Genomic DNA, 22,437 nt, shown 5'->3' on the forward strand with positions numbered 1-22,437 from the left:
CTGAACAAATGTCTATATTGTATAAATGACAATGTTGAGAAAAGCTGACATGATTTTCAACGTCCATGTTGCACGTGGCCCTCAGTGCGATGATGCTCTAGAGACATGCGTTCAAAATGAGCACTGGCTATGGGTTTATATTTAAGTGTTATATCTGTTGGAAACGTGATTCCTTTGGATTTGAATATCTACCCTGGCTCCTGACTGAATTAAAATCCTAACAGCAGCTTCGTGGCCCCTTTCGGCCGCTATGTGCAGAGGAGTGCGTCCTTGAAGGTCTACGGTATTCCCATCAGCGCCTTTCTCGAGCAAGATTGAAATAACCTCCACATTCCCTGTTCCAGCTGCGTAATGCAACGCAGAAGCCCCAGACCCATCGCGCTTGTTGATATCGGACCCGAATTCTAAGAGGCATCGCACAATATTGGCGTGGCCATTCTCTGCGGATAGGTGAAGCGCCATTTTACCCTCGGAGTCATCATGACATTTTTCGGGCTCTGAATGGCTCTCTAAATGCATGAGAAAAGGAGAGCTCTGAGCGATCCTTCCTGTGTTCTCGCTATAGGAGCGCAGTCTTTTGGGTGGGCCGAATATATTCCCTGGCCATCCTGGGGGAACGCCGATCAAGCCGAGATCATCCTCGGAGACAGATGTTTGTGCGGATGATAAAGGTGGACAAGGTTCAATTGTAGCAAGCGCCGCAGAATAAGATTGTGCGGCAGGGCTGCCGATATCAGAATCCGTCCCATCGAACGCCGCGCTAAGGTCAGGACTGTTGGTCACCAGGCAACTTAGATTCCCTACATCTTCTGAGAATTGGGGCCTTGTGACTCCACTGGGATTTTGGGGGATATCCTGGTCCCTCCACAAATTCCCCAGGGTGGTGCTCGTGCTGCAAATCTCGTTGGCGCGCCGGCGCTGTTGAGAGGAGCGAGAGGAGTGGTTTATGATTTGATTGTCGGATTGCCATACAGCGGGGATATGCCGATAGTGGTCGTGAATGTTTGACGAGCGACAGGCCTTACCGAACGGCGGGGCATGCGAAAGGGCAAGTGATCCATGCACATTCGCGGGATCCTCGTCCGAAGCGTGTTCGTTATATTTGATATTATTGCTCGGCTGTACCTGCACATCGGCATGTGCATTGGGACCCTCTCGTAATTTTTGCTCCTCATTTCCGTTCAGCTGGGCCTTCTTTTTACCTATTCGTGTCACTTAGCTTTGGTCGCCGATTCTCCTCTGGATAAGGGATGGACAGCGTACGGTGATTCCTTTGAGCAATCCGATTCTGAAGACGACGGCGTTCTTTCGCCGCGAGCTGCTCTCGAGGAGTTTTCTCCTCGGTTTTGTTCTCTTCTGACGATTGCCACATCGGCAAGATCAACTTTGTGTGGACTTATGTTCTTTAATGAAATAACCGTCAGAAAACGTCAATGACAACATTGGTCAAGGAAGAGTGTTAATATTCACATGTATATCTGCAGGATGCAAGGTCCCATCCCAACAGAATTGGCTAATCTGGGTCGTTATTAATAATATTTTGTGGTATATTGCATATGCATGCTCACATGGCTAACCATGGGAAATTAGCTGCTCACGTTTTAGTCAACTAAGCACGATAAACTCACTTGCCGAATAAACTGGCTTTATTTTAGCGGGAAGTAGCGGGAACCTTGCATATTTCTGACTTGGATCCAAAACCCACAAAGCAGTTGATCCGCTAGTCACTTCATAGCAATCGATCGACAAGCTTTTCCACATATGATATCTTGGTATCGTAAGGGTCATTCTTGGACGCATTGCTTAATTTTTCATCAATCGCTCTGAAACGAGGGGTACATACCTGGTTTGGGTAGAGTCGGAGAATATGGTTTTGAGATCTCCTGCTGTGATTGCGGGGTGGGATCTCTCTTCCCCCGAGCACTGAGCAGTATGGGGTAAAAGGTTGCACCCGAAAACGATTCCGGGAGACTTGAACTGAAATCTCACATGGGTCCTTGAAGATCACAACGTGAGACCAATTGGCTGGCAATGCGAGTCAGAGTTTCGGTGTCATCGTAAACCTAAGGAGAGATGATGCAAAATCATTCTGACTCTAGCTGCAGCGATGGGATGAATGGAGGACCATGAGATGGTGAAAGGAAAAATACGTGCTGGACAAGGCTTTCAACGTGAGCCATCTATCAAACAAACAATGGGACTCTACTTAGTTCAGTCTGGCCCAGCTCAACTGGTTCGGTAGTATGCAAGTTACGCTACACATACTCGCATTATTGTTGAGCCTTCAGTGTGGGGAATACTTCGTGACCTATTTACCTAATTATTAGTATTTTATTATTTTATTTTTATTTTTATTTTTATTGTTTATGATTTCCAATCCGTCTGGATGTACAATACATACATACTTTCATCAGGCATGGATCAGCCGTCATCTCTCTTCGCTCTTCGCTCTTCGCTCTGTTGCGACATCCCGCCGACGTCTCCGCGTTCAGTTACGTTGCCGTGGAGAATCCACCTCCAGTAGCGGGATGCTTGGCTTATGCTTGTGTCGTGCTTGTGTCGTGCTTGTGTCGTGCTTGTGGGTATTTTTCCTGGGTCCGAACACCGCCGTCCTTAGCGCTGCAACCAATACATCCCGCATTCATAAGCCCAAATGAGGAAGCTCGGCTCTGAACCCGTTCTTACTCATTGTAGGTTGATTCCGTCTTCCGCTCTTTGTTATTTCCGATTTCTAATTTCAAATTCTGTTGTCGTCATACAGCACATCCCGAAAATTTTGGAAGGGCAACAGGATCAGGTACCCCGTTGACGTGGCGAGGAAAATAGCTCTCATCGTAGCTCGAATCACCCATGTTCAAGCAACAGTGCCCGTCAGCTAAATCAGTATCTCCACTCAGGAGGACCCGTCAGCAGGGTCCACCAACCATTCCTCTAATTAACTGACAATGATTCGTATATGTTTCCATCTCTAGAAGAAAAATAGAATCCCAATGTTATAGGATTGCAGGATCTCGAAGAGGATAAAAAAGGAGCTAAACTCTATGGCATGGTTAGAAATTTTGATTTTCTATTTCTACCCACGTTCAACTCGAATCCGTCTCTCCCCCATTGGGATGGAGAACAAATTTTCTTCCGGGATAGGCTGCGTAGGGGTCCAGGCAAAATCGGCGAAGGAAGGCCTTTAGTAGGCATTTGTCTAGACATCCCTGATGATTATGATCCTTCTATGGAAACAAGGAAGATCTTGTGACTTGTACGGCTTGTTACATAGTTTCTCTCGTCCACTCCATGATTAACTTCAAAACGTTCTCCCCAAACCCCACTCCTTTCCCCCTTCCCCCTTCCCTCCCTCTTGCTGGCCGCGATATCGAGGAGGAAAAAGAAGAATCTTATTGGTGCTGCGCAATAAACTCTTCGAAAACACTCACATCCTTGCAAATGCGGTGAGGAACACCCCATCCATCAATTTCCACTGGCTTTCCGTTCCTTTCCGCTCGACCCCACTCAAGTGTGGGGTCGGCAGAGCATCGGATTGCCTGTCTCAGATAATCAAAGCAATGATCAACGTGAAGGTGGCCCAGCATCTTCATGTCCACCTCATCCCGTCGATGTTGATAGTTGTCTGTTTGATTGAAATAGGCCATCCGAATGCTTGCCTATGAGCTGGAGATCAGTAACTCAAAGATTATTATTGTCATTATCATTATCATCACCATCGTCATCATCATCACCATTATTTTTTCTTCATATATTTTCATGGGATTGAGCTAAAACATACCAAGCAATGGAGCTGATGGTACATGCTGATACCAAACCGCTCAAAACCTTTTCTAGAGGGAATCCCCTCCTCGAGTCCGTAATCCCGCGGATTGTCTAGGACAAATGAATGTGTGAAACCATTAAGATGCTCCTTTTCCCAATGTTTGTGGGTTAGGGCGTCCGAGCCAGACCAGCGGGGATCCGGGTTGAAAACAACAGGCTCTTTCAGAAACGGTACTGCAAAAAAGAAAAAAGAAAAAAGAGAGACAGAAAATTTTTCTCTCAGTAAGGCAACTCTCACGAAAAGCATAAAGTCTCTAAACATGCCACTCCAAAGGGCGTGGGAGAGGGTGATACCTACAAGTTGGAATAGGGGATTTCCCCCGGTTGCCGTTGTCCAGATGGTAGCGGCTCGATCCGATCAGGTATGCTCCCCAAAGTGAAATTATAGCACAGAGAATGACCGAAAAGAGAGCACATCCTGAAAGGCCATGAGGGAAATATCTCTTCTTCGGCTTCGTGGGGAAAGGGTCGGTTTTAAACATCTTAAATGACCTGGGCGCGTGGTATATTCAGCGCAAATGGATTATTCAAAAAGATGATTGTTAGAGCTCAAATATGAAGGGTATAGACTGCGCTTTAGATATACATGTGTGAAACGGCATTTCTGAAAGGAAATCAATTAGGAGCAAGCTTAGGAGGGGGGGCATGATGGGTTAGCTGGCGAGAGGATTTGACTCCTACATGTCTGGTCACATTGATTAGGCTTATTTTGCTCGTAGCCACTGCTATAACTATCAAAGTAATCACATCGGTTCTTGGCTCAGTTCCACAGTGCCCCCGCAAAGAGCCGTTTGGTAACGCTAATTACAGGTTTTGCTCTACGTTATCAGGTGTTGGCTGAAATCAGAGGAGCTACAATGCGAAGTAGGTTCCCCTTTGAATGTAGAATTTGCAACCCACTTGGATTTAAGTTTCTATCTACTCCTTATTTCCTTGGAAGATCTGTTTCGGGATATGCTGACATGTCAATCTTGGAATCCCTCCACACATAGATAGAAGCTATGCACTAGATACATTATCCCCGTTCCGCCCCCTGGTCGGTCCGCCATCCCGCACCCCCAGTGACCCAACTAGAGAACGATGTTCTTCCCCGCCTAAATGACCGAACCCACCATTGTCTCTTCAATTTGAGTTGCCAGAGTATTCACTTAATAGGCCTTATCATCTTCGGCAGAGGGAACAACGTAGTAGAGGTACTCGCGGCCGCCAGTAACTTCACCCTTGGGAACGAGTTTGCCAGCAGGCTTCTGCAATAGCTATCAGCAGTTGTTCGACAACATCAAAATCCAAGCCACTGTACTTACGTCAGCGGGTGCGGCAGAGACGAGAGCAGCCGCGATGAGGAGAGCGAAAGAATAGAAGGCCTTCATTTTGAGGTTGGTAGAATTGTTGTTTTGGAGTTTTTCTTGATGAAGAAAGGATTCTTGACGTTGATGCTTGGATTTTCTAATGGAATGTGAGTGCAAGTTTGTTCTAAACAGATGCTGAAATAGCACAAATCTGTGCCATTAAGTATTCTTTCAATGAATTCTCCCATCTGGCATCAACTGGTCAATTGCTGTCGTGATGGAATGCCGAGAGAATCCTGATGCTCGGCACTGTCAATTTTTCCATCGGCATCGCTGGTTTTGCTGACATGTTCCACTGTGATGCCGAATCGACGTCAGCCTGCTGATGCCGTTTCGAAGTCAGCAAGTTTCTTTATCGTGGAACCCGGATTTATGCTCAGAAAACCGATTCTTTCCCCAGATATTGGGTTACATTTAAAAACGAAACGCCTTTCCTTAGTATTTATGGCGTTATGACAACTCTCAGACGCAATCTGTGGGAAGCTGCAGCTAGATAACGAAAGCCGCGGATATCTTGAGCGGGGTTGTTGTCTCCCTGCCTCAGGAGTCGAATTCCCACTTGGAGTCGGAGGAGGACGACTTTGCGAAGACATTCTGTGATAGCCATTGTATCCAAAGACCAGAGGCTACACAGAATGGTGAGTCTGAGCACTTCAGACATGGGTTCACGTTTGGATGAAGAAGAGAATCTCTCTCTTTTGAAAGAAACTGAACACAAAATTCCTAACCGACAACTTTTCCGGAGTTTGAATCATTTTGTTGTCTCAATTGTGTTGGGTATCTCTGTGTTTTGCAATTTCATACTTCTTGCAGAACAGTTCAAACCCCGAAATCTGGATAAAATATGCAGCAGACACACCACTCAATATTGTAAGTAGTCCAAGCAAGGGAATTGATAATTTACTGTTGTAACTGGTCCTGAAGTGTGGAACTAAGCATATTTATTTTGTCTGATGATGGGCACCCAGCTTCGCCTGTTTTGAAGGATGTTGATATAACGTATGAACCTGTCCTCTTCAATGGCTCTTTCACGAAAGCAACGATTTACCGACAACCACCAGGGCCACTGGTCGATGAAGCATGGCTCGCTCTCGGCACGCGTTGTATGTCACCCGTCTCCATGATGTTTATGTTGAATCGAATCGTAGAGGACTTGGGTTAACATATATCAAAACCGGTTCCTAGTCGCGTCAGTGCTTGTTCCGGAGGATGAAGCAGAAAAATACGGAATTAAACAAGGGCAGGTGAAACGAATGAAAGAACAAGGTGGAGGCTTTTTCGCGCATATTGGGGTTTTTCATCATCTCCATTGTGTGGTGAGTGGGCAGACGCAACTTCTCCATTTCTCCAAGCATATATATATAATGTATGCTGATTGGTTGCCAAAGAATTTGCTCCGTCAAACCTCACATTTCAATTTCGAATATTATTCGAAGTTAGGGGGAGGGCCCTTTTTGGATCCAGAGGAGAGGCTTAAAACACATATCGGTGCGTCATACCCAATGATCCCCAGAAAGGACATGCTCATTAACTGGTAAATAATAAAAATCAACAGGACATTGTATCGACATGCTTCGTCAGTATGTTATGTGTACGGCAGATGTAGGGCTGTTGCCACAATGGTGGGTGAAACATGTTGGACCATTTGCTGATTTCAATACTGTCCACAAATGTCGAAACTTTGAGGCAATCAGAAAGTGGACAGAGAAACATCAGAGCTCCCGTGAAAATGACAAAGCTGAGAGGAGGCCTGGAGACATAGTCCTTCCCGATATACCATGAATAGAATTTTCATCTTCTCCTTTTCCCTTTCCTGTAACATTAATTCTCTGAACGAATATCAACTTTTATATAGAATGAAGAATAGTATTTCGTATAGAATTTGTTGACTCCTTAAGAAGAATTCAGGGGTTGATTTGTGGGCATTCTAAACTGGTTGTCCCCATCTCTAAAATACTCCAACTTGAATTGAGCCTAATACATGTCTAGTCGTACGCATTTCCCTAGTGCTAAATCGACCTTTGCCCTCGCACCAACTCGGTGATCTTGGTTGGCAATGACCTCACTGCAATGGTGTGCATGTTGATAATTCAGCAGTGAGATATGCACATACACATTCCGTTCACCTTTTCGAATCCGTTTCGCCGCTTTGACCAGTACTCGCCAATCGTACAAGCAATGTGCCACATGGAATTTCTCCCAGGTATATCCCACCAGATCATCGAGATATTGAAGCCGATCTTGGGAGATTTCAACGGTATGATTGTAATCTGTCCACCACTGGAATATTCCGGAACCTCCAACCTTCGCTAGCTCTGTATCTGACAATACAGATTCTTCAGCAAGCTCCTTGTCATAGCACAGCGGGGGAATCCATGCCGCCCCCAAAACATCTAAAACACAACCGCGAGCAACTGCCTCTGCGCGTGTCTTTCCACAATCCATAATAAGATCCTCATCGTTTTGTTGTTGCGGTGACGATGACACTTCTTTCGAACCTGACGCGAACACGCATGAGTTTCCCCGAAGCCAATTTTTCGGGGCGAGGACTATAAGGAGGGCGCCGAACGCTATCAATCCGATGAAAATAGCTGCCCAAAAGAAATGCGATACCGATTTTGGGGGGTTTTCTTCACTTTCATCGCTGTCACTTTGGTTGCACTCCTTGTAACTGCTCTCCGTTGTCCATAGCTGTACCATTTTCAACGATTCAATCAGGAAGGGTAGGTAAATTGGGTAAATTATAAAGATGGCTTGATTTCCCTGGTTGTAGAGGCGCCGAAGATAGAGCCGAAGATACAGAGGAACAGGAGGGGATTAAGCCCCATGTGTCCCAATGTCCGCAACATCTTGATCTGGTTGACTTCCCAGTTGAATGGATTTCGCAACTTGCAAGTCGATGACCTCAAGAAGCTGGAGTTGCTGACATTGCGTTGCTGACATTGCATTGCTGACAAGGGCAATGCAACGATGTTCTGGTAGGTTTTATGCCGGGGTGATCCACAGCTTCCTAGATCATATGGTGTGCATCTGGATAGTTCCCTTATATACGTCGGTAAGAGTCGGTATCTCAGACCCAACTCGCACACCAGTGTGAGGTTTAAAGGCAGGGGCGCTTGTGCCGCGCTGCTGGCTCTAATTCCAAGAGTGAGTGCCGTCACCCTGACAAAATAATCACCGACGCATTGCGATATAATAATAACAAGCATCCATAGATAGTAGCCAACGCGAACCGATCAAAACCCCATGGGGTAGATGCAGAGTCCCCCCAATTGCGCCGTATTGTCGGTGATTTCCCCCAGGAAATCGATGAATGGCCGAACCCACGCCGCGAGGAAATATCCCCAGATTGTCTTCGGGAAATTAATCCCTGGATCGGAGAATGAACCCTGTTGTGGACCCTTGTGAATGCTCTTCTAAGCCGAGTTGTCAGAAGATACACTTGAATAGGGTCAAACCCACTAAAACAGCATACACATGATGATTAGTCATCCTTGGGTGCAGATTGTTTTTCCGAGATTCCCAAAGCCTAACCCCTTAATCTACCCCTAATCTCCAATATAAGCCCCTAATTCTACAGTCCCTTGGGGCGATTAAGGTGATGTGGGGTGTATTAATGATGCTGCCTGTGGGTGTGTTTTAGATGGGTTGAAATCACTGACAAGAGGTGAACATGGCTTCAAATTTGAGCCCCGTACACGTTGAACTGTCACCCACTATTTGTCCATATTTTATATGTTTTATTCCATTTATGGCTCCTGCGGTAGATGGAACGGGGTCAAATTGCTATCAAATCGAACTTTTCCCTCAAAATGAAGATATGAGGAACACGTCGTCCAATATCCAGTCCCGATTCACCGCATTCGAATATGGAATGGCTGGGCTCATCGCAGAAGTTTTGTATCTCGTTGGCAAGTCGTGGGAAAACCATGAGTCCTTCCAATGTTGCCGCCTCAAAAACATTAATTATGAAGCAGTAATACCCGCAAGGCCCCTCTCCCGTATATTCCTGTTTAAGAAACTTCATTAACGCTTCCTTGTGTGACGGATGAAGGGCTATGAGATAACAGTGGACTGGATAAGAGCGCACAAGTTCATAGACTATCTTCATCCCGATATTTTCGTTTCTGCATGCATTGCGGCTGCAGGAACCTTCCTCGATTAAATTCCAACCTAGTCTTCACGATTCACGAACAATACTTCCCGCAATAGTGAGGAAGGGTTTATGTGAAAACTATGATAAGGTTTTCTTCAAGATCTTGTCACATACAACCCGCAGCTACGGTGAATAGGAATTTTTTGGCAAATGGAATTTTCGGAGTGCCACCGACATTGCGGATGAAGGCTTGCTGAAGACAGATGCTCAGCGTATATCTGTTTCTTCCTTTTTCATTCCCTATCTCGGTAAGAAAATCGTCCGTAGGATACGCCTCAATCTTTGAAGCGTGGGGTTGCATTATCTGTGTCGTTTTCAAGGGTCATTTTTCAAGGTTGCCGCAGAAAAATCACCGGCTGTGAAGACCTCGAGTCCGAAAGCGCACATTGCAGTGTAGAGAGTATCACACCTACAACCGCAGTCACTCGAGTTCGCCATGTGGAAGATAGTCTATCAGTGCGGATGGTGGGGGGATCTCAGTAGCCAGTTGTAGAAGTGATGATAAAGATAGTGACAAAGAACTCCACAGAGTCCCTTTCCCACACCAGGACGCTCCCGCGTCATGATCTCCCGCGAAATATGCGTGGCAATGGTGGTTTATTGAGAATCCGGCCGGGAGTATGAAACGTCGACGGCATGTCAAACGTTCGAATGTGCGCTGTTAAAGAGATCGGAAAGCAGCAGACCTGAGAATAGTACTGCCTGCGAGCTCGCTGGCTTATCTTTAGGGAATTTTCCTCCTGCCAGAGGCAGTGCAAATATCATGTCGTTTATGTGGTCATAAGTAGCAATATTGTGGTGAAAAATGCGAGAAATAATAGTGCATATAAGCTTGGATGGATAGGGCCAGAGATTGGGAAAATGTCATCCAACACACCCCCAAATAAAGAAGAGAATGAAAAATTGGAAAATAAGAAAATCAAACATTCCAACCTTGTGCATGTAATAGCCACAATGAGAAGTAATACAGAACAAGAAAAATGAAAAAAAGGGGATAGCAATCGATGCCAACCAAGTCTTGTGATATATCACAAACCGCACAAGAAAATAGATAAAAAAACTATGTACACAAAGAGTTGTCTATCCACGAACCTCTACGAACCCAAGAGCAAGGAAAAAAGCAGTGTTCAGAAGACGGCAATATGGCATCGCAAATGGAAACATAGAAAAAAAGAAAAAAGGAGAAAATTCCAAGCATTCAGGCATAACGTGCGATTGATTGCTGCTTACAGTTTTGTTGCCTTGTTGGGACTGTCTTGTTTCAAGCGCACAACGCCCTAGTAATTGTGAAAATCATCATGTGTCAGCAAAGGATATGGATGAAAAAAATATACTCACAGCGGGGACGAGAGTTGGTGAGGTTGAAGGAAAGGATTCCACAGTTCTCACCTCCTGCACACATGTAGCCACCAACGTCCCATCTTGCGCCCAGATCCTCTGCATAACCAGTCCCCTCTCGTCGCCTGCCCATGGACTTGTCATTTCGGTGAACAACCATTCGTCGGCCCTAAACCCTCCACGACTGTGGAAGTAGATTGTATGATCCAAACTGACCATCATGCCCATCTTCCGCGGTGGTTCATGCGAAGCATCCCCACTGTGTTGTTGCGCATACCCAGCCGAAAATTCGGCAGCTTCTTGCCGCGCAAGCTCCATGGTGGATCTCTCGATTTCCTCGCTGTCCAGATCGGAAGGGTTTTTCAGCTTGCAGATGGCTGCTTTTAGGGCACTGGGGGATGCGAAACGGGGAATGTTTTGGACCCGCGCAACGGTGCCGATGAAGTAGCTATCGGACATGTATGCTAACGCAGAAAGGTGGGCTTTCCGGCCGCCAGTGATGGTGCCTCGCGCGCGGATGAATTGGTGGATTGCTTTTTGCTCCGCGTTGGGGGAGGTTCCTGGGGGGAGTTAGTTTGGCTTTCCGATTTAAGTCCAGGGGAAAACGTCAAAGGATTCTCATTTTTTCTCATTTTATCTACATACTATTAAGAATACCAGCCCTTCTCGTCTCAAAAGGGCCTCTGTCGACAGTATTCCCGTTCGAAGGTGGCAGTGCTACATCCGGTTTCTTCGTGCTATGCTCGACTTTTTTCTTGCCACCGCCTCCCTCACGGTCGAAACTTATCGTCGTGGTGAAAATGGGTTGGCCCCTTTGGCGTGCTTGCACGGTTCGAGTCGCAAAGGACCGTCCTTCCCGGACCCGTTCGACATGGTATATGATGGGAATTTCAGAGTCACCGGCCAGCACGAAATAGCAATGCATGCTGTGCGGTGAAAATTCAGGGCCAACGGTTAATTGGGCAGCAGCAAGACATTGAGCGATAGCAGCACCACCATAGATTCCACGGGCACCCGGCGGATGCCACAGTGGACGGGTGTTCGTGAACACGTCCTGTATAGAGACTTGGTTAGCATCCTGATAAATATGACCGGCCGGATTTTGTTCTGACGAGCTATATTGATGGGATTCTTACCGGCCCAAAGTCAGATACGGGCGTCAGCTCGAGGATATTCTCTATATGAGACTTGGACGGATCCTTCGGCGGAGGTTCGAAAAGGGTTACCTTCATAGCGGTCGTATGATGGGGAAACGAACGGAGGTGGCGGATATGGAGGTTGGAAGATAAAGGATTGCTTGAGGAAGCATATACTGTGGCAGAGACCAAAAAATCCAACTCCCAAGAATTCTAGAATTAATCAAAAAATTTATGCGGGAGAAATTAGAATGAATGGTTGTTTGAACTTTATATGACCTGCCGGGTTGAAGCTTTTGGGTTGAGTGGATATACCGAGGTCCAGCATGGATAAAATAGCCTAGGTAGCTAATATCTAACGAGAAGATATTATTCTTCAGAATCTATAAGAGTTCAACAGAATATTGAGATAGCTTCTGATCTTGAGAGCTGCTAGCTTTTGAATCACTATATCGGTGCAATTTGATTGGTTCTCTATTTTTTTTTATACAGTAGCAGTGTAATTAAAAATCAATTCTCTATTCAGTTCATCAATTGCTAACTGAATATCACATTCATTGATCATATTACATGTTCATCAGCTTGATAGATATGAGCATTGATAATTGAAAAGTCATTTCGCAGAACGGGTCCATTTTCCCCCCCCCCTCTCTCAGACCCTTCGCGGAACTCAATATTATGCTCTGAAACATGCTTGAGATGAATTACAGAAGAGAAATAGAGCTGCAACAGAATAGTCATAGAAGAATAAAATGAACAACCGAGTGAACATTACAGAACAGAGTATTTACAGAGACTTTCTGTATAGATATACAGATCAGTGCAGCCTCCTCTACAAGATATCACTTGAACATCATTATTTTCTGGTCAACTATCTAAAGGATATTGTAAAACGCGCATGCGTTACTTCAAGTTATTCACTCAGTTGGGTGCAATGGAATCGAAATTAACTATCATCATGGCAAAATATACAGACGGGGCTTTTTCTATCCAAAAGTCAGGTTGCGCCTCTTTGAACGGAACTCCCCATCCCTCCCCAACTGAGAAGACCACGCAGAAGATCCGATCTTTCGGTGTAATCCCGTTCTTTCGTTTCCCCTCCCCTTCCCATTCCGAGTGGCGTGGAGGGGGATGGCCTTGATGGGTGGGGATTGAATCAGGTAAAGATTTACAGGTAGGGTTGGGAGAGAGGGACGGAGTACGCTTATTGCACTGGTTGTTGATATTTTCGATAAACGCATTCATCCATTACGCACGTTATTGGAAAATACGATAAAAAATAGCTATACAAAAAAGCCAAATTTGCGCGTGAAACACGATAAAAGGTAAGCGGTAAAAAGAAAGGAAAGGCAAAAACAAGAGGAAAAAGGAAATAAAAACAAAACAGCCATGGCGCCTTCCATCGTCAAAGAAGAGCCGATTGCTCTCATGAGCAAAAAAGACCGGTCCCAGCAAGGGAAAAAGTCAGCAGGGGTCATTGAACAAAGTCCGGATACAAAACCGCACCGTGACCGGCCAGAAGTTGAACATTAAGCAATATCCAAGATTCAACTGTCTTGAGGAAGAGAGGCTCTACCGTAAACAGCACCTAGCAGCTGGCGTTTCGGGTTTTTGCCGATCGCGATTTCGATGAGGGTGTGGCAGGTCACATATCAGAGAAAAATCCAATTTTTGGCGGATCATTTTTGTATGTTTCCAGTGATTTCTACGCATTCGTTTTGCCGGCCCGATTTTTCATATCTGTCGTTATCTGGAATCTGTAATTTTGGGCAAGGAGCACGGGGACAGGGCGTAAGGATGTCCTCTAGGAAATGGGGCATAGACATATATATACCAAATCGGGCTCCCTCCACCTGCTGATGACCATATAAACATCCACATCACACCATTCACAAACCAATGCTTACTTCAAGGATGGAAACAGGGCTAAACCCACTCTCCCAGCACTTCTCCCAAATCTCCGTCTCAGACTTGATCCTAATCAATGAAAACGGCGACGTCGTCATCGGCACGGAGCCCGTAAATTCAACTGCCTTTGCCATCCACTCCGAAATTCACAAGGCTCGCCCCAACGTTAGCCTTGCCTGCCATGCACACAGTGTTTCTGGTAAAGCCTTCTCCATCTTTGACCGAACTCGACATGATGACCCAGGACGCGCTGCGCTTCTACAAATCCCACGCCGTTTACAGCGAATTCCGCGGTGTTGTGCTGAATCACGAAGCGGGCGCTTGGGGATGGCAAGGCAGTGATTTTGCAGAATCACGGGCTGTTGACGGTGGAGGAGAGTAGTGTCGATGAGGCGGCATTTTGGTTCATTAACCTGGATAAGACGTGTCATGCACAGCTGTTGGCTGATGCAGCATCAGCTGGAACCGGTCATAAGAAGATTATGATCGATGAGGAAGAAGCAGAGGTAACTGCGAAGCAGGTTGGGGCCCAGATAAGGGGTGGTAGGCGTTCCAGGGTTATTATGATGAGCAGCTTGCGAGGACGAATGGATCGTTCTTGAAGTAGAGAAGTGATATACCCAGTGATTTGTGGCTCTGGTTGTGTTCACGTTTGTTCATTCTTGTATTCGTGGTTATTTTTGTTACTTTTCCACCCATTCCCTCGCCTTGGTTGGGGAAAGAGTATGAATGAAAATGACAGTCATTTCCTGATAATCTATCGATGATATCTGGTGATGAGATGGGTCTCATCGACTATATATTTTTATGATATGTTGAGATTCTGTTTCGCTAATGACGTTTTATTGACATTATCATTTTGATTGTTGTTTCGTGTTCGTATTTTGAGTTCGTAAAAATTTGCCCCTCTCAATTTTCGCTTCTGTCAAATAGGGTAAAGAGAAAGCATTTAAGCAGCACATGGCTAGAGTTTGGCGAGGGGCCATTGTGTGGCATATTGGGATAACGGAGGATGGTCGGATATGGATAGATGGTTCAGAGTTTCGACGACGCGAAATTGTGCCGAAGACGCTCGACATCCTGCTGTGGGTTATAAATCCAGTCAAACAGAAAGAGAGTAATAAGTCGACAGAGGAATCAAAAATATAAAATTTATAAAGGAAATAAGAAACTGGAAACCTGCGCCTGCCGGGATATCGCTAATAACGCTTTATAAAACGAAGAAAATAAAAAAGACACCCCGAGAGATATCAAAGTATAGGAACAAAAGGAAAAAATTATTGTCACAGCCCCTAAATGAAAAAGATGCCCATTTTGAATGCATTCCAAAGGCATCCAGTTTTCCGTGGATATGGGATTTAGACATGTGTAGATCGAGATATGGAATAAATATGCATGAAATTGGCTATAGATCGCCTAATTCGACGATGGATCGTCTCATCTCTCTTGGTTCATGTCGATGAGGACGTATTTTGGCAGGAGAATTATTTCCGTCACGCGGTGGTGATCGGTTACTTGGCCTTCCAGGCTTGTAACCTGGTGGTGGAGAAGGTGGTAGGGGACGTTCGTATGGCCTTTGAGGTTTGACTGTCAATTCTTCATCTGCGTCTAAGCCCGCATCGGGGAGATCGATGCGGAAGGTGCTGTGAGATACTTCAGGACTCGGCGCCTGGTCCGCGCCTTGCTGTAAATAAAGCCGTAAAAGCTGTCTTCGTTGCAGTTCTGCATCGTCGACTGAAACCTCTCCGTTCCGCCCCCGCCGGACGGCAGAACGTCGTGGGACGAAAACGACATTATGGGAGTTATAGATTGCTGCAACTCCAAATACGGCGGTGGAAACGGTGGAAATGGTGATAACTGAAATAGAGAGGGCGGTGAGGGGAGTTAATCGCCTGACTAGAATATTCAAGGCGACGTTAAAGACGCCTATTAGGCTTGATCCGAAGCATGGTCTGTGTGAGGTGCGGGAATCATTGTCAGTACCATGGTTTTGTGATAAAAGGTTCCAATTTTCGCGCAAGCTCTTAAAATGGTAGGCAGCGTATATTTTGCGTACATGAAAATGAAGTCAACCAGATAATGCTTCTTCTTCCACCGCAAACAGAAACCAACGCAAACCAGGTAGCCAACACCGATAAGAGCCGTAGCGGCAGCGGTCAAACCAAACCGGCCGCCGCGCATGTTGTTCGCATGGTTATCGATTGCAAGTGGGAAAACAACAAACCTAGAGAAACACACCAATATATCGATTAGTTCCGTCTTTTGAAATTCTGTGGGCGACAAGGCTGTTAACTTCGACATACCCAGCCAGAAGAAGCCAAGCTGAGATGCTTGCTAATAACTTCCAATACCAACGTAAATCTTCCTCGAGTATTCCCAGGGACAGTCCTAATTCCGAATAACGAGGCGAACCCATGGTCGCAAAGGGTCACCGCATCGAGAAGAGGGAGGGAAAGAGTACGAGACTTATACAAGGGTAAAGGAGGAAATATTAATGATATGAAGTCAAAAACGGAATGACAATTTAGCTGGAGGTATTCCAATTGCTGGCTCTGGGTTCTAGGCTGACATGGGCAGGTCAGATTGATGCCAGCGCAAACTAGAACGTCCAAATCAAAGGATGACCTCACTTGGAAAATAAGACAACGAAGGTGTTTTAGCGCCAGCTCACTTGTTGAATAACATGGGCTGATGTTAAGGAGTGAAGGGCAGCGGAGAAAATCGCAGAGAGTTTGTGGTTGGAAATGGGGATACGAGGGCAAAGAGCAACAAGAGTGATAAATTTAAGGCGACGAGGATAAAAAAAGATCACAGAACAGGTTAAGGCTCTGGGCAAGCCAGATGGCTCGTTCAGCCAAACTCTCAATCGAACACTCCAACAGGACGGGCGAGCTGGTTGGTTGGTGGCGGAGGAGAGCACTGGATTCGCTTTTCCGACCGCTCTAGCGCATTTGGCTGTTTGTCTGAAACTGTTGAAGAGGCGGGGCCAAGAGGGGCTGGAAACGAGGGCCGGGGGTCGATCAGGCTGTGGAATGAGTGTGAAAGAAGGATATAATCCTTTGGTATGCAAGAAGAGAATGTTGGTTCCCGATAGAGGATGGAGATCCTTCCACAGAGCAGAGGAACAGAGGTGGAGAGAGCGTGAGAGAGAGAGAAAGAGAGAGAAAGAGAGAGAGTGTGTGTGTGGGCGAGCGAGTGTCGGATCGAGAGGAATAGTTGGCGACAAAGTTCAGCTTAACGAAGGAAAAAGAAAAGAAACATGACAAAGAGATTAACGATTATCCGTCTGCACACCATGGATCTTGGACGGCATTCCCAATTTATTCTGTTGTTCCACTTCAGCAGGCAAATCGGGTGAACCAAGGAGGGTTGGAGGACTCGAGCTTTATCGCGGTTGCTCGGTTTTATTTTTACCTCTTCTTTCTGTCTTCCCCTCCCAATCAACAATGAACTGGCGAGAATCCAAGGATGAACGAATTCCTGCAGATGGAGCAATATCCACAAGTCTTCAGTCTTGCCCTTCCATCCGCCTTCCTGGTGCAGTGGTGCTGCACACTGCCCTTATGCGCCACCAGGTCCCTGGCTCTCCACAGCCCGATCCCGTTTTAACTGGACGCTGCCCCAACTCTGGTTGGTCTTCTCCGGGCTGATCGAGGCGATTCTTTAACTAAATTTAGGATGAGCCTTACCCACGCGCGCCGATCCACTAGCCTAATTCTCGGGGCTTTTCAACCGGAAGTTGGGTCTTGGCAGCTCGTCAGTCATTATTTTAATCCCTTCATTCCTTCTCATCGCCCTCACGCAAATCGTCAGAGTCAATCAATTACTACTTAGTGGCAATTCATGCGCAACTGACGAACTATGAGTTCACGCCTTCGCTTCCATTTGTTTCTCAATATCGATTCCGCGTCCGGGCCTCCTCACCCACGTCACGATCCCTCCGATCCTGTAAACGCTGTGGCACAGTGTCTCGACTGAGCTTCAAAACTTCACCTTGCTGATAACGGTTAGTCCAATACCTACGAGAACTGGCTTCGCCAGCCAACCCCCTCGAAAAGTGCCGCCTGGCCCTAACTGTGGTGCTTATCTCGGTCATGCACCTTAGGGCTGTGTCGATCCACCTTCGCATGTGGCCCGATATAACCATTCAATTACTAATTTACTACGCCCCAACGTCCGCATGTAAGGGTGGACAACCCCAAGGCGTAGACGCACTTTCTTACCCGCTTCTTGATGTTTCTCTTTGCGTCTGTTCGTCTGTTCTGCGACAACTCACATTGCAAACCCTATCCTTGGCTGCATGTGTTCGAAATTGGCGTTGGAGACGTCGAACTTATTATGTATATGCCACGAGTTCCAACCAACCTGGAAAGCGGCTGTGCAGTGTCATTTTAACTGCATACAGCTTTTCATAACGGGTTAACCGAGACGGCACTCATTGGGCTGCTAGGGCTATGGCTGATGTCAGCTAAACAAACTCTCCGACACTGACTGAAACTCCAGCCAAGAAACCAAATGTTAAAACTTTTTTTTTTCCAGAAAAATTGGAGCCTCCTGCGTCAGAAGAAAAAAAAAAAATAATTAATTAAATAAATAAAATAAAATAATGAGCAACAGTTCTCTAACCGGTCGTCTATTTTCATTGTTGCTCGGAGGCACTATATTATGCTCACACTCTCTATCTCATTTTATGGGCAAGCGAACAAGGAACCTAGAAAGCAAAACAAGGTTTTTCGCATCTCACTCTTGAACCTGATGAAATTTCACGCTTCTCCGGCCAGTTTCGATTGCAGTCTGTGCTTCTTGACCCTTGTTGGTAGTCCCCCCCAGAAATTGGAAACGATAGTAACGTGCCACTCGCTTTCTAGAAGTCAATTGATGGACGGATGAACATTGTTCTACAAAACCAATATTCCTTTTCTCCCCATACAGTTCCTGTGCCTCCTCCCCCGGCCCCGCCTTGACCTATTGCAAGGGGTGGGGGGTGGAAGGAATTCCTTATAACAGCTTATGACAGTCGCGATCTGTGTGGACATCCATGTCTCCTTGGACCCTTCTCCATAGGTGTGGTTATGCATGCAACTTTTCCGTGAAGGAGATGGCCCAAAAACTCGGGAAATAGTTACACTCACACATTTGCCCCTTGCAGCCTACATCAAACACAATAAAAAGAAAAGAAAACTCTCGCCCGCGGATTTCTCCCTCCGGGGTCTTACGTTTCACATTTCCGGCCAATGTCCTTTCTTCCCACTCTGATTATCGTCCAATTGGGCCTGCTATGTCTTTTTTTTTTTTTCTTTTTCTTTTTTCCCTCCCTATGATTCCGGGACAAAGATGGTAACTACTCCGCGAGCGTTCCGCTCCGAACATCGCAGAGATTTTGACAAGGAAAATCGAATACAGTCATAGGGCATAGTCGACCAAGCTTGTACTACTGAGTGATCGGATCGGCAGTTGGTATTATCGCCGCTCTGCAAAGAGCGATCAAGCGATGCACAACAGCAATGCTACCATTTGGAATTTTTTGAGGACTTCATTATTTCGGAACCTGGCCTTCACTCATCAACACCATCGACGTAGTAGTCTGCACAGACTTGTGCTCAGCTCATTTCACCTTCCACAACATTGCCATTGACAGGGGCGGAGACTCGGGATTTAAAATCCCGGATGAGCGGGAAAGGGGGAAGGGAAAATTGATCTGTAGAATTACGCAGTGGGCAGAAGTGCAAGACAGCTTGAATACCACAATTGTTCGTCTCTCGCTAGCCGTTGCTTTGGCTGGCATCCTTGTCTATCACACATCTGTATTACATGGGGATGGATGATTACACACGGTACCCGGTATAGAGAAAAAATTATATGAAAATAAAAATACTGCTCTTTGTTGTGTCTTTGATAACAAGATACAGCGATATCAGTATCATTTGAATCTTCATGCTCTAATCTATCGATGATATGATTGTCATAGAATCTATTGATGATATGATAGTAGTGTTAGGGGTTTGGATTGGTTCGTCCCCTCTACTACCAGCTGCAGGCTCTTTTGCTCCAAGTAGTATCTCTTGGCATAGTATCTGCAGATGACATGATTATTTTGTATGTAATGCAATATTTTCACTAAACCTATAAAAATTTAGCGACCCTTGGCCGTGTGTAATTATCTGTTGGAGGGATTGGATTGGGTGATTCGCACCCTCTATACCACCACGGTGCTGGTGGTGATTGAGCTCTTTTGCCCTAGTGGCCTTATATTATCTATCCCCGCATCATCATCACATCGGATGAAAGCTGAGGCACAGGGCTTGGGACGGATAAAATAGCGCCGGGTGCCACGCGGCTGAGACGAATCTAAAAATCATCTGTCAAAAGTTGAACTTCACTTCGTAAGATAGGAAGAATACAGCTACGCCCGCAAAGTTCAGGTACTGTCCATGCATGCACATGTGCAGAGCATACGGCTGGTTTCCCAATAGCTTGGGGTCAATTACATACATCCATATGGCGACCATTGATTCAACTGCTCATTTTCGTTACGAATACTACTGACATCGAAACCGTCCAACCAGATCCTTTTCGGAAACAAATCGCCGTTTTCGTCAGCAACATCCCCTCCATTCGCCAACGCGAGGATTCCTACCTTAGATGCCCCTCAGCCTTGCAGGTCTCGAACCTTGTTGGCCTTCTAGTGCAGAATGAAAAAAAAAACATACGTTTATGGAAAGCCAATTCCGAAGCTTGGGATTCAACTCCCCCTTTTCCCCCCACCAAAAAATAAAAACACCAAAACTAAAGGCCAAAAACCTTACTATGTCCATGATATTCATTTCTGCATGTAGCTAGTTAACTACGCAGCATGCGTATGTAATATGTGGCCAATCGCCATGTCGCTAAAATCCTATCTCAGCCTACGTTCCTATGCAATGCTCCCCTTCCACCATGGCAGATTTGGCTAGTTATTCTTCCAGAACAGGTCCGAATATCCGCAAGCTTGCATAAATCAAGGACCCTTCCCCTTCCACGGGAAACCTGTTGGGGCACCTGGTTGAGGATTTTCTTTGGAGCTGGAGGGGGTCAAAGGGGACATGAACTTGAAGGTTGACCGGAGAGGTTGCGGAGACCTATTATTCCAGCGATGATCCTTGAACCAAGGCGGGGAAGTAGGGGAAATACGTGGTAGCTCCTCGGGGAGTTGCCGGAAATTTGATAGATTTTTGGGTCCATCCACGTACCACATATGTATGGACCCAAGATTCCTCGATCATACATTGAAGGAACAAAGAAAGACTGGCGGCGGCGGCGGCGGCGGTGGTGGTGGAGGAGGAGGAGGGAGACGAGGAGCTGGAGGAATGTAACTGTAAGGTGTACAAACACATACAAGGTATGAATTTAGCCGAATTCTGAACCATTGGCTTTGTGATTGACCTCTCTCAGTCGAAACAGAAAGATGAAGATATAACTTTATCAGTTTCCAGGCCACCAAGTCGAATTACTGTGGGGTAAAAGTTTGGGTTACGGCCCGCTTCGGAAGTCCACTTTGCCCATATCTGGACCAGATATCAAATCATTCTCTGTGCTTGATTCCTGAGGATGGGAGTTGGAATGAATCTTCCGCACACAGCATCAATTGCTGCTCCCGCAGCGCCGCCATCCATGGACATGATATTTCGACGGCTAATAGTAATTAATCATCGTAATTGGCCTTACTGGTTTTCAACGAAGCTGGGTAGTAACCCCTCTTACCCCGCCAATAACCTCCGGTTCTGGCTAGTGGATGCAAGCTATCATTTATACAAACAATATCTGGCGACAAATGATGGGCAGGTATGATTGGTATCCTGCTTCGTCTTGTCCTTTTGAATATTGACTCACTCCTGTTCAGAATATGGTAGACACCCGGCAACCCTCATTCAAACAAGCAGGGCTAGATGCAGGCAGGCAGTTGCCAACAAGCACTGAAGCACTGGATATTCTTATTCTTTGCCATTTTGGTCTGAACCTTCACCACAGTGAATATTTACTCAATGACTCAAATTGGTTATTAGTTTTGCCCAGCACATCTGGAGTTACAAATCCGAAAAAGATACCAGTGGAACTTAGATATCTGAATCGGAAAACGGCTTGTGATTGCGCAACGTATTTTCGTTATATCATATGACGTTTAAGTTCTTTGTCCATGTTGATGATTATCCATCTACAACGGCATGTTATTTCAAACTCGGGCGTTGTATCAAATTCGGCTTTATTGATCAACACACTCCACCTCCGTCCCCGCAGCTCCTGCTCAGCCAATCTGCTTGCAGTTCTCGTCATTTTGGACACCAATGATGGCCAACCATCAGCTCAGAGGCTGGCATGAACCCTCCCCGCCGTAAGCGATCTTCATAGACCTCGCAAAAGTTCTCAGACTTCAAAATCACGAGGGCTCTTGTTATATTCAACAGTCGCGCGAAGAGAAGTCTCGTTTGGGTACGCTCAACTTTCGCTCCACCTCATTTACCACTGACGCTTCAGCGTAGTATTGATCGATTGTGTCCTTCTATGTGACAGGCTTGCATGCATAGGATATGGGCAAAAGTGTGCCATATTTGGCCCCCTCACAATAAATTCGACTTGGAGGACTGACTCTACCATTTATTTGGGCCGGGTTCGTGTTGGATCATTTACCTTGGGAAAACCTTTGTGCCATGCGCTCTGACTCCTCCATATTGTGAGAGTCTAACAGTGAGTT

The 22,437-nt window shown here is 46.0% G+C and overlaps 7 protein-coding genes across 7 annotated transcripts; 3 read left to right on the plus strand and 4 right to left on the minus strand.

Annotated features, from left to right (window-relative positions):
* Positions 1-141: 141 nt before the first annotated feature.
* HCBG_03826 (26S proteasome non-ATPase regulatory subunit 10) lies at positions 142-1,372 on the minus strand (the record flags this gene model as incomplete). Its single annotated transcript, XM_045430875.1, has 2 exons — positions 142-1,202; positions 1,264-1,372. The coding sequence occupies 2 exons, from the start codon at positions 1,370-1,372 to the stop codon at positions 142-144; spliced, it is 1,170 nt and encodes a 389-aa protein (XP_045289018.1).
* A 4,643-nt stretch (positions 1,373-6,015) lies between these two features.
* On the plus strand, positions 6,016-6,953 carry HCBG_03827 (uncharacterized protein; the record flags this gene model as incomplete). Its single annotated transcript, XM_045430876.1, has 5 exons — positions 6,016-6,041; positions 6,096-6,274; positions 6,357-6,487; positions 6,727-6,751; positions 6,772-6,953. The coding sequence occupies 5 exons, from the start codon at positions 6,016-6,018 to the stop codon at positions 6,951-6,953; spliced, it is 543 nt and encodes a 180-aa protein (XP_045289019.1).
* A 192-nt stretch (positions 6,954-7,145) lies between these two features.
* Positions 7,146-7,871, minus strand: HCBG_03828 (uncharacterized protein; the record flags this gene model as incomplete). The annotated part of the gene is made up of 1 exon (XM_045430877.1): positions 7,146-7,871. The coding sequence occupies one exon, from the start codon at positions 7,869-7,871 to the stop codon at positions 7,146-7,148; it is 726 nt and encodes a 241-aa protein (XP_045289020.1).
* Positions 7,872-10,047: 2,176 nt separating this feature from the next.
* On the minus strand, positions 10,048-11,897 carry HCBG_03829 (acyl-CoA thioesterase II; the record flags this gene model as incomplete). Its single annotated transcript, XM_045430878.1, has 4 exons — positions 10,048-10,604; positions 10,717-11,225; positions 11,311-11,719; positions 11,802-11,897. 4 exons carry the CDS (start codon positions 11,895-11,897, stop codon positions 10,554-10,556), a joined length of 1,065 nt encoding a protein of 354 aa, XP_045289021.1.
* A 1,293-nt stretch (positions 11,898-13,190) lies between these two features.
* HCBG_03830 (class II aldolase/adducin domain-containing protein) lies at positions 13,191-14,858 on the plus strand (the record flags this gene model as incomplete). Its single annotated transcript, XM_045430879.1, has 5 exons — positions 13,191-13,322; positions 13,394-13,488; positions 13,715-13,874; positions 14,024-14,215; positions 14,643-14,858. 5 exons carry the CDS (start codon positions 13,191-13,193, stop codon positions 14,856-14,858), a joined length of 795 nt encoding a protein of 264 aa, XP_045289022.1.
* Positions 14,859-15,114: 256 nt separating this feature from the next.
* Positions 15,115-16,125, minus strand: HCBG_03831 (uncharacterized protein; the record flags this gene model as incomplete). Its single annotated transcript, XM_045430880.1, has 3 exons — positions 15,115-15,661; positions 15,766-15,933; positions 16,013-16,125. 3 exons carry the CDS (start codon positions 16,123-16,125, stop codon positions 15,115-15,117), a joined length of 828 nt encoding a protein of 275 aa, XP_045289023.1.
* A 1,030-nt stretch (positions 16,126-17,155) lies between these two features.
* HCBG_03832 (uncharacterized protein) lies at positions 17,156-18,231 on the plus strand (the record flags this gene model as incomplete). Its single annotated transcript, XM_045430881.1, has 4 exons — positions 17,156-17,339; positions 17,721-17,891; positions 18,115-18,172; positions 18,213-18,231. 4 exons carry the CDS (start codon positions 17,156-17,158, stop codon positions 18,229-18,231), a joined length of 432 nt encoding a protein of 143 aa, XP_045289024.1.
* Between the last annotated feature and the right edge of the window lie 4,206 nt (positions 18,232-22,437).

Source organism: Histoplasma capsulatum (genome assembly GCF_000150115.1).
Source record: "Histoplasma capsulatum G186AR genomic scaffold supercont2.4, whole genome shotgun sequence".
Lineage (NCBI taxonomy): Eukaryota > Fungi > Ascomycota > Eurotiomycetes > Onygenales > Ajellomycetaceae > Histoplasma > Histoplasma capsulatum.